At 37.4% G+C, this 19594-nt stretch overlaps 1 protein-coding gene across 2 annotated transcripts in view; it reads right to left on the bottom strand.

Annotated features, from left to right (window-relative positions):
* The window catches only part of LOC127621137 (ral guanine nucleotide dissociation stimulator-like 1), a 50102-nt gene that overhangs the window by 8162 nt on the left and 22346 nt on the right, over positions 1-19594 (bottom strand). Inside the window, exons 1-7 of one of the 2 annotated variants that reach the window (XM_052094617.1) lie at positions 16410-16589; positions 10989-11099; positions 9235-9443; positions 7547-7621; positions 7050-7243; positions 6790-6914; positions 264-479 (exon numbers count right to left, since the gene is read on the bottom strand). In XM_052094617.1, coding sequence (XP_051950577.1) covers positions 264-479; positions 6790-6914; positions 7050-7243; positions 7547-7621; positions 9235-9443; positions 10989-11099; positions 16410-16454 — 975 coding nt within the window. In that variant the 5' untranslated portion in view covers positions 16455-16589. Of the gene's footprint in view, positions 1-263; positions 480-6789; positions 6915-7049; positions 7244-7546; positions 7622-9234; positions 9444-10988; positions 11100-16409; positions 16590-19594 lie in introns of those variants that run through there. The other variant, XM_052094616.1, reaches the window with a different exon arrangement.

Below are 19594 nucleotides of genomic sequence, written 5' to 3'. Positions count from 1 at the left end.
TGAGGTTGAATTAAGTTTTATTGTAAATTCTCTGTCTCGCATCTTTTCTCCATTATGCTCAGTCCTCTCTATAATTTCCCAATCAATAAATGGGGCAAATATTAAATACAAAATACAGCAAAGCTGCCCAGTCTAGGCAGCTAGACTAGGTATAGGTTTTTAACCAAATGCATTAAGTATTTTTAGAATTCACACAATACTAAAAAGCAAATGTCTGCAAGCCTCAGGACAACAGTTTAAATGTGGGTGTGTTGGGTACGCACCTGTGCGACATCAATCCAGCTTTGGATGACACGAGCGCGCAGGTATGGGCGTATTTGCCGATGACGGAGGATGGTACTGACCACACATGCAGCCACTGCATTAAACTGGGTGATGGTGGCACGGATGGAGGGTGCACTCTGTTTACCATCCTTCTTATCACGCTGAGACCAGACAGATCCCAAACAGTGATGAGGAACCACTTTCTTAAACAACAGCTGTGAAAGAAAAAAAAAGAAAGAAAGAAAAATCACAAATTTAGTTCTAAAGAAATGTTAGAGCTGCAATTTACTCTACATTTTATAGCCTGTACCAAACAAATTAAAAAAACTAATAAATGTGAAAACATAAAGCTATTGTTGCTTCCTGAAGCTATTGACACTTCATTATGATGAGCAAGTCCTCTTGAGTGTTAATATTTGGGTAGTTAAGATAAAGTTTATATGTCCTGCAGTGTGATATGCTACACTCCATCTAAAACTATTTAAAACAGAATTTTGCTCATTATATTATAATTAATTATTATGCATGGAGGAGCTTTTCTGACCTTATATTACAGCTCAAGTGTGCAATTTCTGCCACCAAACGGAATTGCAAAAATAATGATTTTTTCAAACAGATTTCCGTAATAATCCCCCGTTCTGGGATTGAATAAACAGATAGTCCCACCCCCAAACTCACAACATTGGTGGGGGCAATATTGCTATGTCATGCAGTCTGGACCACTCAAGCAAACAGAGCAATGTTTTGATAGTTTTGACATCCAAAGCGCAACAGTGCTTACAGTTTTTGGGTAAATCAACTGCCAAATGGCTTATAGTTGTTTCTGCATATTAAGCATATTACAATATATGTATTTTATGATATACACTTTCCCTTTTACATTCATATGAATTATAACCTAAAAAATGGGCATGTTATGGGTCAACTAATTTCACGTCTCCTTAAGTCCAGATTTAATAAAATGTTCTCTCTCTCTCTGGGAATTCTGGGAGTTTGCGCATGCGAGAGTGGTAGTGGTGAGGCGGTAAAGACTGAGTGAAGTTCTTTTGCACCTTTTTCCCTTTCCATATTTTTTCTGCATGGTTTGGCAAGTGTTTATTTTTTATTGTTGTTGTTAAGGCGAGTGTTTGTGCGGAGGGATTGCGTCTCAGGTTGAGGCGTTGTCCTTACGCAATGGCTTCAGGTGTGTGCCTCCTGATGGGGTAATGGTGGAAGATGTGCTCGTTGCGACAGGGGAAGCGGTAGGCCACGAAAATATTTCTTCTGCTTCTCGAATGAATAAAGCTGTTGTGGTTTTTTTGAAAGCGGAGAATCTTGTCAATCAGATAATTGAAAATGGCCTGATTATTAATGATGATTTAGTGCAAGTCACTCCACTCTATGCGGCTTCTTCCAAGATCACGATTTCAAATGTTCCGCCGTTCATAGCTAATGAAGTGTTGGAGCGTGAACTTGTTCGCTTTGGAAAAGTTGTTAGTCCGTTTAAAACGATCTCTCTGGGGTGTAAACACCCGGCATTGAAACATGTGATGTCGTTCAGGAGAAATGTCAATATGGTTTTGGTTTCTCCGGAGAGAACGCTGGATATATCTTTTCGCGTTAAACATGAAGAGAAAACATATATGTTTTACGCAACAACCGGCAATATGAAGTGCTTTGAGTGCGGTGATGTTGGGCATAAACGACATGCGTGCCCACATAAAGAACGCGAATTTGAACGAGTGCTTACCCAAGGAGTTCAGGGTGAGATTGAGGGTCCTCCTGAGGTAAGAGTTTCAGAAATTAGTGTTATTACTCCCGAGAATACTCAAACACATAGTGAAGTGAGAACAACAGAGACCGTTTCTGATCCTAGTAACATTGCGATTGTTAATATGAACGGAGAAAATGCTGAAACACTGAATGTTGAAAATGTCTTGCTTTCTGCACCAAGTACGAGCGGTTTTCAGGCTAGGTTTTGTAGTTTAAAGCGTGATGAGGAGAGAGAGCAGATAAAGTTGAGCTGCAGTAAGGAAGGTAATAAGAGTGGCATGAATGAAACTTTGTCAGAGGAGAATGTATCTTTACATGACACTGATTTATGTTCACAGGGAGATTCTATGTGTAGTAGTGAGATGGACTCCCAAGAGCTCTCACAAGATGATTTATCATTGTATACCTTAGAGGAGATTAATGCTTTTTTGGATGACACTTTTGGAAAGCAAGTTAATGTGACAGATTTTTTTCCAGATATCGAGAAGTTTGAGAAGTCTGTTTCAGTACATCAAAAGAACGTGAATCTTGAGATCTTAAGTGAAAAGAAAAGGTTTAGTTTGAAGAAACATGTAACGGCAATTAGAAAGTATAGAAACGTGGAGAAAAAGAGAACGTCAAAAGTTTTGTTTTAAATAACCATCTCATGCATCACATGGTCACTCTTTTTGTAATACTGCTTTCTTCTTTTTTTTTCCTTACCCTCCTAAACCTACATATGGAAGTTTTAAGAGTAGGTTCCCTTAATATAAATGGGGGTAGGGATATGTACAAACGTGCATTAGTATCTGAAATAATAGAGCAGAAAAAGTTGCATGTTATTTATCTTCAAGAAACACATGAAGTTGAGTGGGGTTTGTGGTGGAAAGGGCAGTATAAATTAAGCCATAAAACAAATTTGAGTGCAGGAGTGGCAATCCTTTTTTCTCCTGATTTAAGAGTTGCTGTTTTGAGTACAGAGGAATCAATGAATGGCCGTCTTCTTGTTGTTAAAGCTGACATTGATGGCGATATTTATTATTTCATCAATGTGTATGCACCAAATGTTGGGTTTGAAAGACTAATGTTTTTTGGTGTATTAAACAATGTTTTTAAAAAAATGCTTTAATGATGGAAATGTTATAGTTGGGGGAGATTGGAATTGTACAGAGAACTTTTCTGTTGATCGAAACACTGAAGAACCCCATATTCAATCTTCATCATCTTTATCAAGGTTAATAAGGGCAGCTGATCTTTTGGATATATGGAGGGTTAAACATCCTGACGTGAGGCAATATACATGGGTCAAGGTGAATAACAACAGTTATAACAATAACAAGGTGAGTTACTGCTGCTCGTTTGGATAGAATTTATGTATCCAAACAGTTGAGCAGTCAAATTATTGATTGTTCTATAACACCAATGGGTTTTACAGACCATAAATTGGTTTCGATTGTAATAAGTAAATCTCAGAGCTCAAATAAGTCCTCTTTTTGGCATTTTAATATTAGACTGCTTCAAGATAAAGCATTTTGCAGGTATTTTGAAATATTTTGGCAACAGTGGAAAATGAAAAAAGTAGTTTTGAAAATCTAAGACAGTGGTGGGACATAGGAAAAGTGAATATAAAGATGTTCTGTCTGCAATATACTGCCAATTCCACTAATGAGTTAAGAGAAACGATTGAGTCTGTTGAAAATGAGATATCATCTATAGAAGCAGAATTATCTAATAGATATGATCCTAGTCTAAGTAGTAAGTTACAGAGGAAAAAAATGGAGTTGGGATATTTTTTAAATGATAGAGTAAAAGGGGCCTTGGTAAGGTCTCGTTTCATTTCTGTTGTAGATATGGATGCCCCAAGTGCATATTTTTTTAATTTGGAGCATAAATTGGCAAAGCATAAACAGATGGCCTGTTTACGTCTTCCTGATGGAAGGATGAAGTATGATAAAAAAGATATGCGTCGTCACGCAGTGGCTTTTTATTCAAACCTTTATACTGCTGAGCATTGTGATGCGAGCTGTTCTGCGCAACTGTTTCAAGATCTTCCTCAAATAGACTCTAACTCAAAGACTGCTTTGGACACAGACATATCCTATCAAGAAATAACTGCTGCCTTGGGCCAACTCAACTCCGGAAAATCTCCAGGCATTGACGGCTTGCAACCTGAATTTTATAAACACTTTTGGCATTGTATTGGACAGGACCTTTTTGAAGTCTTTTGTGTATGTAATAAGGATGGCTTTTTACCTGTGTCTTGTCAACGGGCTGTTTTGTCATTGTTGCCTAAAAAGGGGGATTTGTCTCTTTTGAAGAATTGGAGACCAGTCGCCCTTTTGACCACTGACTACAAGATATTATCCAAATGCCTTGCAAATAGACTGAAAAAGTACCTCCATTTAATTGTACATAGTGATCAAACCTATTGTGTTCCAGAAAGGACAATATCAGATAATTTGTTTTTGATACGGGATGTTTTGGACATTTGTAGAGTTTTTAAAATAGAAATTGGTTTAATTTCCCTGGACCAAGAAAAAGCGTTTGACCGCGTTGATCAGAATTATCTCTTCAATGTTTTGAATGTTTTTGGTTTTGGGGAAGGTTTTATAAAATGGGTGAAATTGTTATATGCAGGGGCTTCTTGTATTGTCAAGGTGGGAGGGGTTTGAGCCGTCCCATTTCTGTAACAAGGGGCATAAGACAGGGGTGCCCTTTATCAGGACAGCTATATAGTATAGCAATCGAACCTTTACTTTGTAAATTACGAGAAAAAATGTCTGGGTTACATATACCTGCTATTTTTAAAACTTCAAGAACGGTTCTAAGTGCTTATGCTGATGATATTACTGTATTTGTTAAAAATACACAAGACGTCAAGGTTTTGTCTAATATACTTTATGTTTATGAGAAGGCTTCAACAGCCAAGGTGAACTGGGATAAAAGTGAAGCTCTCTGGGTAGGTCAAGGTATCTCAGAGAACCTCCGACATTTGCCTAGAGACCTCAAATGGAGACTAGAAGGTTTTAAGATATTGGGTATTTTTTTCGGTTCTAATGAGTTTCAAAAATTAAATTGGGAAGGTGTAGAGGAGAAGGTATGCACACGATTGTCTAGGTGTATATGGTTGCTACCCCAGTTTTGGTGGCCAATAACTTGGTGGCATCCACTTTGTGGCATAAATTTTATGTACTGCAACCACCAGCAGGTCTAGTTCAAGCAATTCAAAGGAACTTAGTGAACTTTTTCTGGTCCGGATACCATTGAGTCCGATCTGCTGTACTGTATCTGCCTATACCAGAAGGGGGACAGGGTCTGGTGGACCTTAAGGCAAGATTAATGACTTTTCGATTAAAAACGGCTCAAAGACTGTTATACAACAGCAATTTTGCTTGGATGGACATTGCAATAGCTCTTTTGAGGAGGGCAGGTGGAATGGGACTTGACAAACATTTATTTCTTATGGATTTACAAGAATCTGAGCTTGTAGATCTTACGCCATATTATAAATCAATGCTGGAAGCTTGGAAAGTTTTTACTGTGTCAAGATCACCTGATTCAGCCAGCCGGTCTTTGGCTGTTGGAAGAACCCTTGTTTTTAACCCTCTTCTTTCTTCAAGACTTTTATCATCTGCATGCTTACGCTCACGGTTGCTGGTTGCCGGATATACGAAGTTGGGCCATGTATTGAGTAGCAGTGTGGAAGCTATATGCCAAAGGACTGAAGTGAAATCCACAAGAATGATACAGCAGTTTGTTGCAGAAGTACGTGGGGCGTTAGGAGAAGAGTACAGAGACTTTCTGGATAACACAATGATGATGTATGAGTGGATAGAAGGGCATGATTATGTTTTTCCTTCACTCATCGTTAGCGCTGCTGTGGAGAATTGGGAAGAGGATGATCACTGTGTGTTGACATTCAAAATCCCAGTTTTGGATTGTTTCGAGTCAATGGGGAAGAAGGCTTTGTACTTGACTTGTTCAAAAGTGTCTAATGCCAGATTATTGACTGGTGTTTCTTCTACAAAATGGATGGATTTTCTTGGACTTGACTCTTCCCCTAAAGGCTGCTGGCGTGCTCTCTACAAATGTCCAATAAATAAGCGGACAGGTGATCTCCAGTGGAGAATTGTACATGGAGCCTAGAGGTAGAATCAGTGTCTCATTTATTTGTGCAGTGCCCACGGTTAGGGGATATTTTTTCCCTTTTAAGCATTTGGTTTTCATCTTTGGGTGAGGTTTTTTCCTTTCAGTTGTTTGTTTATGGTCCTAGGTATTCTGTTCAAAGGAAAAGGACTTTGGTTTTAATTAACTTTTTATCAGGCACTGCAAAATTAGTAATCTGGAAAACCAGGAAAAATAAACTTCTAGGACAGAATGCAATAAGTATTGTTCCTATGTTTTTGGGGCTTGTAGCAGCTAGATTAAAAGTAGAGTTTGCGTATTATAAATTGGTGGACTGTTTACCAAAGTTTGTAGAAATCTGGTGTGTTAATGAAGTATTGTGCACTTTATGTGAGAGAAATGACTTGGTGTTGAGTTTTTAAATATATGAGTGAATGTGTGTATATATGTATATATATATATATATATATATATATATAGATATATAGATATATATATCTATATATAGATATATATACATATAAAAAAAAATAATTTAATTATACATGTCAAAAATTGAAAAAATGTGTTTTGGATGAAGTATGAATAACTTAACCAAACTGTTATAATAAAGGTGTATTAAAATTCAAAAATTCTCTCTCTCTCTCTCTCTCTCTCTCTCTCTCTCACCGCATCCATGTAGGTCAGCTGCTCCGCTACAAGGTCAACCTCGAAGGAAAGGAAGTCCTCCTGCACCTCAATCTCCACTTCCACATCTTCTGCCAGGCAGAAGGAGTTGTTTACAAGAAAGCTTCCTGCAACAGACCAACAGCAAGTTGTTTTAAATGCATAGGAAGCAAGAACAAACATTAAGAGACAAGTGAATGCAAAGACGGATTGGGAACATGAACAGAGATAAAATAAATGAACAGTGACCAAATAAGATTTACCATCTGTTTCATTCTCTAGGCTGGCCTGACCACGCAATTGTTCTAGCAGACTCTGAGCCCGGCGCATTGGCTCAGAGCCTGGCATGGCCTTCTGCAGGAAACCCAGCACACGATGCAGGCTTGGATATGAGGGAGGTTCCTGGAAGTCCTCTGGACACTGATCCAACCAGGCTCTCAGGATAGAGGCTAAAGCACTGCAACAAAAACAATTACAGATGTGAATGCATACTCATTTAAATCAGGCCATAAGCAATACAGTTAGCTAGGAAGGGAATCCCTAGTTTCTTCTTAATGCAATTCAACTGTGACATTGTAATTCATGTAGCAAACAAACACTATCATTCATCAGTTTCCTTTTTTTCCCCATACTCACAGAAACTTCCAGACACATTAACAGAGTTTCACCACTCTTTTAAAGATTCCATGGAAATGAAACAAAAAACACGAGAGCTGCTGATAAGTCACTGCAGATAACCAAAAGGAAGACAAAAACTCACGTTCTAACAGCACCTCTGCTCTTTCCAGCCCGACTCTGGTTACTCTCCCCCTCACAATGTTCAAAACTGCCATACCTGAAGAAGAGGCGAGAGATCAGTTGAGCAAGTTGAATAACAGGAAAATAAATCACTGCTGTAAGAAGCCAAAAGCGGAACACATACATCATATCATACATCTTTATTAAAAAAAATTCCCAGTGGTCCACTCATCGTTTTAGTACAAAACATTTTTGTGGGGTGGAGGGGGTATTTTATCCCCTTTTCTCCCCAATTAGGCATGCCCAATTCCCAATGCGCTGTGATTCCTCGTGGTGGCACAGTGACTCGCCTCAATCCGGGTGGTGGAGGACGAATCCCAGTTGCCTCCGCTTCTGAGACTGTAAGCCCAGGAATCTTATCACGTGGCTTGCTGAGCAGGTTACCGTGGAGACCTATCGCATGTGGAGGCTCACACTATTCACTGCGGTATCCATGCACAGCTCACCACATGCCCCACCGTGAGCAAGAACCACCTTATAGCAACAATGAGGAAGGTAACCCACGTGACTCTACCCACCCTAGCAACCGGGACAATTGGTTGCTTAGGGAGCCTGGCTAGAGTCACTCAGCCCACCCTGGATTCGTACTTGCAACTCCAGGGGTGGTAGTCAGAGTCTTTGCTTGCCTAGCTACACAGCCCCTCGACACAAACACTTTGCGTATATGTACAGTCGAATGAAAAGCCTGCCAAATATACTTTGTTTAATTGTGCTCCCATTCACAGGCGTGAATTCCTTCAGACTCAAGGACAGGTATCTCATGACCTCCTCACACACGCACTCTTGACGTGCACATCCACTGCTGTTGTTTCAACGTTCATCTCCTGTTGTTTACTGGTGATTACATCTTCCTCTAGTGCTTCCTTGTGACAGCAACAGCTGTCTAATTAGTCTAAATAATTCCAGGCACATGCGCATTCTGCACATTTTAGCGCAGTTAGAAAAAAGGATCTGCATGCGTTCAATGCTCGAGCACACTGCTGATGATTAAATTTGCATCACGTTCTGACCGAAGTATACTTTGGGCTTTAGAATTAAAAGAGCCCTTGTTGTGCCTTTAAGATTTCTATCTTTGCATGTTAAATGAACTCAACACAAAAGATGCAGATTTGTTGTCAAGTACAATATTTTTTAACTGCCCCATTCTTCAATAACTTTCTCTCAGCAAAGCCTATATTACATTGAGTGGTTCATATAACAACCTGCACTGAAATGTGCTGCTAAAATCAGATTACAATGACCAGGGACCTTGTTAAAAATAAACAAGTGTCAGTTGCTACATACATCCAGGAACAGCACAAGTTGCCAAAAGTTGCCACTTTTTCCTGTTATTGTTAGTTCCTCTTGTGTTTAGGGAAAATAATATCTATCCTACTTCCTCTTTATTAATTCACTGTAACTCTGCGGGAACTCCCAGCTGTTGTTGATGATCTTGTGTTAATAAATTAATCGGTCTGACATCAGTAAGTTGTAGAAGAATGAGGTGCTTTTGCAATAAATGTCCTTTTTTCAGTTATAGTACGTTTTCATAATACATAAAAAAAATGACATGACACTTTTAATGTCTCCAAATGTCTTCAAAAACATCCTTTCAGACAGGTTTCGTGACATTTATGATGTGGCTTATAATGTGTTCACACATGTACACACCTATCCAGCAGTAGCTCCAGTACACTCTGTGTGGTGGCAAATGCTCTGTATGTAGAGAGGAAGATGCTGGTGTAGGTCAGGTCATTATCACCAAAAGCAGTGAGCAGCGTCTCCACTAAGCGCTCCAGTGTCCCCGCACGGATACTCCTGATCTTACAAGTCTCCAGCTGACTGATTGTGTGACCTGGGGGCAAGCGGTCACCCTCCGCCTGATAGTGAAGAATGAGAGGGAGAATAGAATTTAAATAAAATATATCAGCTGTTAAGCTTTAAAGCAAGTCTCCAACTACTAGCAGAATTTAGAGTAAGAGGAGTAGAAATGTACAAATAAACAGGGACAGAAAAAGAATGAGACCTTGATACTGCTAGCACATTACAACAAGAAACTCTACAATATGTTTTTAATCAGAGCAACCCTCCTCCTCCCTCTTCTCTCACTCTCTATTTGAGACACACTGGAAAGTCGGCAGACTTTTTAATGCTTCGTTAGGAGATGAAACAGCTGTGTGGTTCACACAAAGAAAAAGTGACCTCAAAGTCAGACACAAAAAGGTGGATGGGATATAAAAAATATTGTAATAGGGGTTGCAATAACACCGCATTTTTGCATAGTTTTACAGTAAAACAATCTAAACATCCTTAAAACACGATACACTTATTTAAGAAGCGAAATGAGAAAAAAGAAATGTATACTTAAAACAAAAACTTTTTGCTGATGGGGCAAGACCAATAAACATGCCCTTTGAATTATTTAGTTTTTTTCTTGTTTTAAGGATAAACCTCCCTAAATTTGATTGATTTCTCTGAAAATAAAACGTAATTTCCTATTTTGCTCTGCAGGTAAATTAATCTTGTTTTAAGATATTTTGATAATTTTACTAGAAAAAAGACAAAAATGCTGAACAAGGAATAATGTTTTCGCACTGTACAAACTAAAAAAATCTTTAAGACCCACAAATAAAGTAAATGAGTTGTAGTTGTTTAAACTAGGTCACACAATAAGCATTGAGACCTCTGGTCACCTAACTCACTAAATCGGAAGACATGTGCTTTCTTTACAATACAATGTCAATCAAATGACTGCAATTCAAGAGCATGATTTTAGTTTAGTTGCTATTGTAATCAGAGTTATTATCACAACAATTCACATTTATGTGGCTGATTCTAGATTAAACAGACCAAGTTTCACTTTACACTCATTCAGAGCTGAAACAGCTGTATGACAACAAACTAAAACAATATTTTGTTAACTTTTAGTATGGAAATAAAATCAGCCCATGAGTGTAGTTTTTTTTATGTTGATTTAGTAAGGTGTTGACAATATGGAAAAACATTACTGAAAATGTTAAAGCAACAGACAGATTATACCATATTTACAGCTGTAATTCAGAATGTAGACAAAACCGCATGCCTCCACAAAATTTTTTTTTTTTTGTTGCAAATGTTTAACAGCGAACGGAGTTCAATGCTTTCCTGACACTAAATATAGAAAACATGATAAGTAGCGATAACATAGCTGTACTTTTACCAAACAAACAACTCTATATAATGTTTAAAGGGCTTTCTTTAAATAACCTACAGTCCATGAAGACAGAGAATGACAGGAACACTGCAAGAACTAAAAAACTTCCGAATACCATAAAAGTTTTTACAGGGTCACCCCTAATATACTGTCTGTCTGACCCAGCATGGGCAGTCAAAGTGATTCTTTAAATAAGAGTAGAAGTACATTCAGATCAAAGGCCTGCTCTCACCCCCAGCCATCTTGCGCCTTTGTTTGCCGCCTGCTGGATTTGGACCCTCTTTAGAGTCACGTTGTATATGGCCCCTTCCTCAACCTCCTCCCCCCAGTCCTGCACAGAGCTCTGTGGAAGAGGAACACAATTAATGTTACACCATTTAGAAAGCTGTGACATTAAACTGCCAAAAAACAAATTAAGATGTCTCAGTTCTACAGAATGAGGAACTGTGGCTTCAAATTTTAGGACCAAAAATACAAAAAGAAAGATACTGGATGGGGTGGGGGAAAAAACAGATTATTTTATTATATCATTTAATTTTATTCTAGTCTTATTTTAAATGAGAATTATAATTATTATTAACATAAACGGCAATTCTTTCTCTTATTCAGCCGTCCGTGTTCCGGAAGAGTTTTTCCATAGTTTTCATTTAATCATTCATAAAAAGTTCCTCATGGAAGAGGCCGGTCGCTCCGCTATCTGATTGGTGAATCATTCTCTGCTGGTTCATGGATATGTAGTTCTTAACAAGGAATTCCACTATTCAATGTGATTTTTTTTCTTCAAAAGTTAAAATAACATGAACTAATGCCATTCCATTGATTAACAAACCTCAGAGCTCACAATAGGTCTGTCCCAACCTTTTAAGCTCTGAGGGTGTTTTTAATTATGATTAATTTTTAGACTCTCATCCTTTTATAAAAAAAAAAAAAAAAAAAAGAGCTAAAATGTACTTTTATTCTTATTGTTATGATTTGACATGTATCTCTGGGTGTAAATAAGGTGGCTCTGAAAAACTGCTTTTGTTTTGTCATGTCAACTGTAGGTTTTGTGTTGATTTAACGAAGCAATCAAAAATGATGGCATTACAAAAATTATTTATCTCCAAGTGTCCAACAGCCTCTTATGTACAAACATAATGATTGTACATAAGATCTAATTAGACATGCAAACACAACAATAACTAAAGGTATTTAAAGCATGCAGACATGATTTTCATAATGAGATTTGACAGAATGTGTGTCATTTGAGTCGTCACGGAGTCTGTGTCATGTGCTTGGCGCCATCTCCTGATGGCCAAGTGTAACAGTGTCTCTGCCCAAATATGGATGAGTTTTTGCACCGATCTGAACCCAATCCGATTGGTTTAGTGTTCAATGATGCTACATAATTTCCAATTATGTCATCTGATTACTTTGTGTGTGGCTCGCTTGAAAGATAATCACCTCCTCGAAGTAATAATATATGATATGTTATGTTGTTTATTTTTTGTGAAGTTAAAAGCAAAATCCCGGCATATGAGCAACACCTGTTCACATGAAACATAAATGTCAAAGACATATACTTAGCTATTACTTGCTATATTTTTGTCTGCAAGTAAAACAGGCTGGTTGTATTCTACTCTTTGAGAGCTTTCCAACAACATCTGACACATGGCTATTTGATGAGGTTAATGTTTTTACTGATTACAATAAATTATAAAACACTTCTGATTCGTCAGCCAATTTCAAAGCACTCGCTCTGTTTTGATCATAATGCTTACATACATTGTAAAGTATAGCTTCTAAGCTTTAAAACAATACCTATTTTGTGTTGGTCAATACTGTAGTTATTCATATTTTGACAATGATTTGTCTTTCTAGCTGTCCCGCCCACAAGGGTTAAAGGTTTATAAGTCATTGTTAATAATCAATTTCCCAGTGTGAAAATTTTTTTAGTGGGATTTTTACTTCTGGAACCAGACTGTTGTGCTCTATAGATGCTTTACCAATACTGTATTCTAAACAGTCATGACAAAAAAGTGCTTTGAAACTGACAAATTGACAAAAGAGTCTCAGAAAATGAAAAAGAAATGAGATCAGGGTTGGCATCATGTTTGAAAATACTTTTACAGATTCTCAACACTGATGGATTTCTCCATCCAGCCTTGGACTTACTATAAACACACACAGTAATCCATACACACAAGTTCTCTCTTTCACACACACAAATGCAAACAGTATAATAGGATGACCAGGGTTGAGTGAAGACATATACATTAAACTCTCAGACAGTGAATGACACCTTTAATACATTCTTCAGTCAATAAACAAAGCACTGTTGTGTCTCTTTGAATGATTTGGTGTATGAAACCCTGCATGCTCTCTCATATCCAAAACATTTCTGCTCTTCCTCTTAAGTGCAAAACAACAATGGGACCTCTTATCAAAGATGAGAGTCCCTGTTAGATTTGCACATTGCAAAAAAAAAAAAACTGTGGGTAGATAATGAGACATAATAAATTAAGCCAGGTTTCAGTTTAAAAAAGTGTGCATGTTGTTTCCAATGAAACAGGAAATAAAAAGACTTTAATTCATGATAATGTAATCTCTCTGAGAATTTTTATTTTATGCCATTTTGTTTTGTCATTTATTAATGTAAAATGTTTAATACCAATTAATTTATCTTGTTTTTTAAATTTGTATATATTTTTACATTAAAACGAGACAAGGATCATGATTTACATTGCATTTTTCCCCAAGATGTGGGAAGATTTTGAATGAACACAGATGTTTGGATACTTGAGAGACTGTTGCCTAATGCTGTATTGCACACTAATGATGTCACCAGACCTTTTTCCAAACAGATTCCAGAACCCCAGAGAAAAAGTCAGACTCTACTGTGCCATCATGGGTCTTTTCTTAGATATGCATTTAAGTTTCACTTACTGTCTTTGGATTATGGTGGAAGTCAGCACAATGTAACAAAACATATTTATAAGCAAGTATTTCTGTAATAATTCAGCCAGGGTTATGCTTTGTAGGTCCAGCAAATGTATCCAGCTCTATCTTGGGTACCAAAAATTATTTTTGAATGCAAGTACAGGCTTTTAAAATTCACAACACCAATAGATGGTGTGTATGCAGGGCCATAACCACCATAGACATTGAGGGGGACATTCTAATTTTCAGAAAAGTATTTGATCAATACAGTTTTTCAATTACTGATTCTTAAATTTTTCATTTGGTCACCTCCAATCTTATTTCTTTTCTTTTTTATAACAAATCTACAGTACATTATTCATGTGTCTTTAGTTTTAAAGGTGCACTCACTAATTGTTCCTCATTTAAAAAAAGTTTTACTTCTAAAGAAATGAATTGTAATTTTTGAAATATATGTATAAAATAATGAGCACTCACATAAGATAAAGACTCCAGTTATATCAGCAACCTTATAAAAGCTGTTTTATTCTACATGGAGAGGATCCGCACATGGGGGCTGCCATGTTAGAATCACATGACCAGCTGAATACTACTCACTTATTCTCATTAACCGCAATGTTATAGGACATTTTCACTCATGGATTAAATAAATCATGGCTAACTCTGAATATTGATTTTCTACAATGACATTAGTAAATGAAAAGTACTGCTTTGAATGATGCTGAATCCACACAGCTAAGTGTCAGTGTAAGTCCAAGATATAATATTTAAAAAATGACTGAGTGCACCTTTAAAAGACAATTTTTGTATATGCCTTTCAAAATAACTGACATGGAGATTCAAGATTAGCATGCATTTCTACAAATGTATACATTAAAATCGAATTAGTAGAAAGCTATTTTAAGTTAACGTGGCTCAAGTAAAGTGAAATTAATTACTTAAGTGCAGTTACAAGTAAACTTAACTCATATGTGATTAAAGTATTGTTGTTTTATTTAAGTATTTAAATGACAGTATACTATAAGGGAATTTATGTCTGAACTCTAGGTTAGCCATATGACACATTGGATTCTCTGCAGTAATTCTTAGTGCACATTAATGGAGTAGAGAATCTGACTTAAACTTAACAAAATCCTAATAACATCACCCTATTAGTGACTTCAAAATAATCTATCAACCAGCTAAATCAAAACAACAGCAATAGTAATTTTTATTAAAAACTCTTATATTTCTACATAAGTTCCCTTGTCTTGACCCATCATACATAGTTTATTCAAGCACAAGAGCTTATGGGTATTCCACGCAGCCGTAATTTTTTACTTGATCATTTTGAGTAAGTAGTACTCGAAATCAAAGTTTAAAGAATGTATATTTTTTAGTTATGATTACAAAATTTCAAGCACTGTTTAATCAGGATCACTTTATTGTTTTTTATTAATGACAACTTTAGGATAACTTATTTAAAGTGAATAAGAATAGTAAAAAAATAAAGCCTAAGTTGTGTCAATTTTTCTTCCATTTTAAAAAGAAAATATCTGTATACTCCTTTCAAGTTCATCAACTTAGAGATACAAAACATCTTCCTATCAAGTCTTTCTACTGCAACACATCAAGACTACATCTGCATCTTTATGGGCCTAAAAGAGTAACTGTGCCTAGAATGAAATGGATCAGTCTGTCTGTGTTTCCCGGCCCGTTTCCTGTACAGTGTGTTCAGATAAATACTCAGTGAATGAGTCATGCAGCCCTCACTCAAAAACAATAGCAGGAGGTCTGCACGCTTGCTGCCCGGACGCTGAGTCCACAGTCTATGCGCTGTGATGCCCCTTTGTACTGTAAGAAATGTTTTCCAAAGCGGCTTTTAAAGCCTGCTCAGTGGAACAGGCAGATATAACAGAGGGTGGGGCTACATAAGAGGAAACAAAATAGTTTTCTCTCTCTCAATAAAAAAAAAAGTTGTGGAGTACTAGAACTGCAGCCATATGTGATGCATCATACTTCAAGGGAGCTCTCTCTATGTTAAGTATCATGATTTGGCAGCAGGGACTAAGAGACTATCTGGGTGGATAACATGTCTAAGAAGAATACAACTCTTCCTCTAAATTCCTTTAAATTGTAACATGGATATTTAATACACAATAATAAAAGACCTAAAAAGCATTACAAGAAATTAACTAAACAGTTCAATTGAAAATTGAAGCTATGGAACATTTTAGTACTCTGTTTAGGTCAATTAAAATCCTGTAAACAAACATCATCCTTTGGATGCTGTAAGAGTTAAAAACATAAAAGTCTTCTACCCCCTGCAGCCTGCATACAACATCCCAGTCCGTCAGAAACAGTCCCTCAAAGATAACAACAACAAGGGTCTTTAAGCCCATCTGTCCGCTTTGTTTTCGTCTGCAGACTCCCGCCTGAGGGCTATTCATCATCCAACTACAAGTTCTTATTTCTAGAGTAAACTAACAGGACTTCATCATCTGCCGCCTACGTAGAGACTATCAGATCCAAGTCATGTCATGCGTGGATGACATAAACAGACGACTCCAATGCATTTTTCTGCGCAACAATGCAAGTTAAAAACATTATTTATATTCCTCACGACCCCCTCCCAAACGCCTTTTTCATCCTCCAGTCCAGGCTCTCTCCCCCTCCCGTCTTTCTCCCTAGAAGCCTAAACACTGCAAAATCAACAGTGTGCAGAGGGCAAAGAGAACCGTCCGCAATCTCTTACCATTTTAGCTTTCCAAGCGAATTTCATGGTGAGGGCCTCTCTCATCGTCCGGTAGCGTCATTAGAACACAGCATAAGTACATTGAGAAAGGGAAAACGTTTTCAAGTGTATCGGCCGACTGAACTCGAATTGTCCTCCAGCAGCACACACACGGACCGCCCTATATCTCTTTGGAGTCTACGGCAGCCCCCCTCACTCTCTGCAGTCAGTCCACCCCCGCTTCTCTCCTCCGCCTTAATAGTGAATGACTCAACTCCACCTACTTCACTCCCTGCCTCTCCATTGCATTTTCTTTCCACTTCTTTTATTACTGAATTAACAATTATTACGGAACGCTAAGTATGTCCTCAACTAAGTATATTTTTTTCTGACATAAATAAAGCGCAATAGTGCCCGCCCACTTATTTTGCCGTCTGGGTTCCGGAAGTATTTTTCGTCCATTCATTTTTCCCATAGACTTTTCATAAAATCCTTCATAAAAGAGCTGCAAGCAATGAACCAAACCAGCCAGCTCCGATGTAAATCACAATGTCACAAATTTAGTTTTGAGGCAAAAAAGTAGCCTATTTGGAGATCACACAAGACTGTGTTCTTACCCTATTTCATGAGAGGTCACGGACTTCAATCCCATGAAACATTGTGAATGATACTGTTGAATAAAAAACATTTGGTTGTTGTTTATGCATATAGAAACAATATATGTAATGTTTATTGCAATGTATTCCGATATGTACAAATAGATGTACCGACTCGATTGCGTCATTCACAGTGTTGCTGGAGTGGGCGGTTGCTCCGAGGCATGTTTCACGGGCTTGGTTGGACACGGTTCACTGACTGGTGAAGCTTTCTGTGCTGGACCTGTGTAATGTAGTTTTTTTTACCATAAATTCTGCTTTCAAACTAAATTTTTAAACCATGAAGTTGAGATAGAGCAGAATGATGGCTTCAATGGAAGCAAATTCCCTCAATGAACAACCTAGGTGCTTATGGTAGGTCTGTCTTTAAAGGTTTATATTTTTTTCTCCCCAATATGAAATGCCCAATTCCCAATGCGCTCTCTAAGTCCTTGTGGTGGCATAGTGACACCTCAATCCGGGTGGTGGATGACGAATCTCAGTTGCCTCCGGATCTGAGACTGTCAGCCTGCGCATCTTATCACTTGGCTTGTTGAGTGCTCCACCGAGAGCGAACCACATTATAGCGAACATGAGGAGGTAACCCCATATGACTCAACCCTCCCTAGTAACCAGGCCAATTTGGTTGCATAGGAGACCTGGCTGGAGTCACTCAGCATGCCCATCTTTAAAGGTTTATAAGTTATTGTTAAAAATCAATAGTCTATTGAAAAAAATTAATGGGATTTTTACTTCAAAACCAGAATGTTCCACTCTGTTGTGTATGCCACAGATCATTTATGTTTTGATTAACTAGCCTAAGGGTTTTTTCAGCGATAAAATACTTTCTACTATCCTAGTTTAATATGCAGAGATATCTCTAAGTAAGCCATTCATGGGTTAATTTTCTTGAAAACTGTACAATGTGTCTCTGTTGTGCAATGAAAATTCCTCTGTTTGTTTTGAGCGACCCATCTGAAGAGAGACAATAACATTGACTTGACCAATTGTGTGAGTTAAGGGCAGAACTATCTGCCTGTTCGATCTACGAGACAGAAGGGGGGCGCATTCAGAAAGGTGTTTTGAAAACAATATTTATTTTTGCAATTTCGTTTGGTGATGCTAGTGGCACAGAAATTACATTAGCTTTAAAGGAACTGTTCACCTAAAAAAAAATAGAAAACTGCAAACACAGAATGTTCAACTAACACTAGTGTATGGTTCCCATTTGGTTATTTATTTATTTATTTTTGTTCTAGGAACATTCATTTTAGTTTTTAATAGCCATAAACTAGCCCTCCCAAAAGGTTGCAGAGAGGTTTTTGAGTGACAACCTAAAAATAACTTATAAATAATGTTATTGAATGGTTAGTTTTAGGTTTTATTATTCCTAATCATATTTTTCCTCTGTTAACTATTAATTATCCACTGTTTTATTATTATTATTATTATTATTATTTAACATTTCATTATTTTGTATGGTCATTGCATAACACACAACATTGCAGAGAGGTGTTTGATAAATACTACAAAAATATTGTACCATCAAGTACCGTAAAATTTGTCGTGCGCAAATTTGAAAGTCTTCTGAAACCATGATGCTGGAACTGATAGATAGGTTGAAGGGATTTTCCTTATGTCCCTTATGTGCAGGGCATCTAGCTTTTCATTTGTATGAACCCAGAAACCCAGTAAAGAAAAAGTAGACTTTAGCAGGTGTGATGTGTCGCACATACTCTTGGGCTTGGAGCTCGTACTTCGAGCTACACGTAAGCTTCCTTAAGAGCAACTGAGATGCCATAGAGATCCAGTGTGATCATTCACGCAACCACACTCAGGTCAAAATAGAAAGTGGTTCAATGCTCTCTCTGCCCTTCAGATCTCTGCCCTTCAGATCTATCTGAAGGCCAAAGGTGAGATCATAATCCTGCGCAGCCAGTTTTATGAAGATAGCTTCAAGGAGTTCTTCTAATACAAACATTTATTTTACAAGCAATGTTGCTCAATCACAAACACTGAAATTTTCCAATAAATTTCCTTATGTTCTTTGTTGTGGTTGGAAGGACTGGTATTTCTGTCATTTCAGCTATTCAGCAGAGAGAAGATTAGAACTAGTAGATTAGTGCAGGAAAGGGTGGCGGTAGTGTTGTGGAAAACTATAACTGGTAACAAAAACGTCATAGGTTTGAATCCTTATAGAGATAGCCTATCACTATTGTGCTATTGACTTTCCCCAACTCAATTAGGGTACTGTATATTTTGTTAGATTAAATAACGAGTACTTAACCTAGTGCATCATTCTTCAGACACATTAAATTAATATACCAAACTTGTATATCTTACAAAATGTTCAGTTTGAGAACAGGTTGCCTCAAAGTTGTTGTTTATCGAATGTGCAGTTTGATTGTCATATGTCTTGATTTAGTAGAAGTTAATTTAATATTTGAGTACTGAGGCCACATCCACACTAATATGTTTTCATTTGAAAACACATTGATTTTGCTACGGTTATGCCTCTATTCCACACTAGAATTATATTTTTCTCCATGAAAATGGAGCCTTTAAAAAAAA

This window comes from Xyrauchen texanus, chromosome 27 (assembly GCF_025860055.1).
Source record: "Xyrauchen texanus isolate HMW12.3.18 chromosome 27, RBS_HiC_50CHRs, whole genome shotgun sequence".
Classification (NCBI taxonomy): Eukaryota; Metazoa; Chordata; class Actinopteri; order Cypriniformes; family Catostomidae; genus Xyrauchen; species Xyrauchen texanus.
Note: the sequence above shows the minus strand (reverse complement) of the source record. Positions and strands in the feature narration are given on the sequence as shown.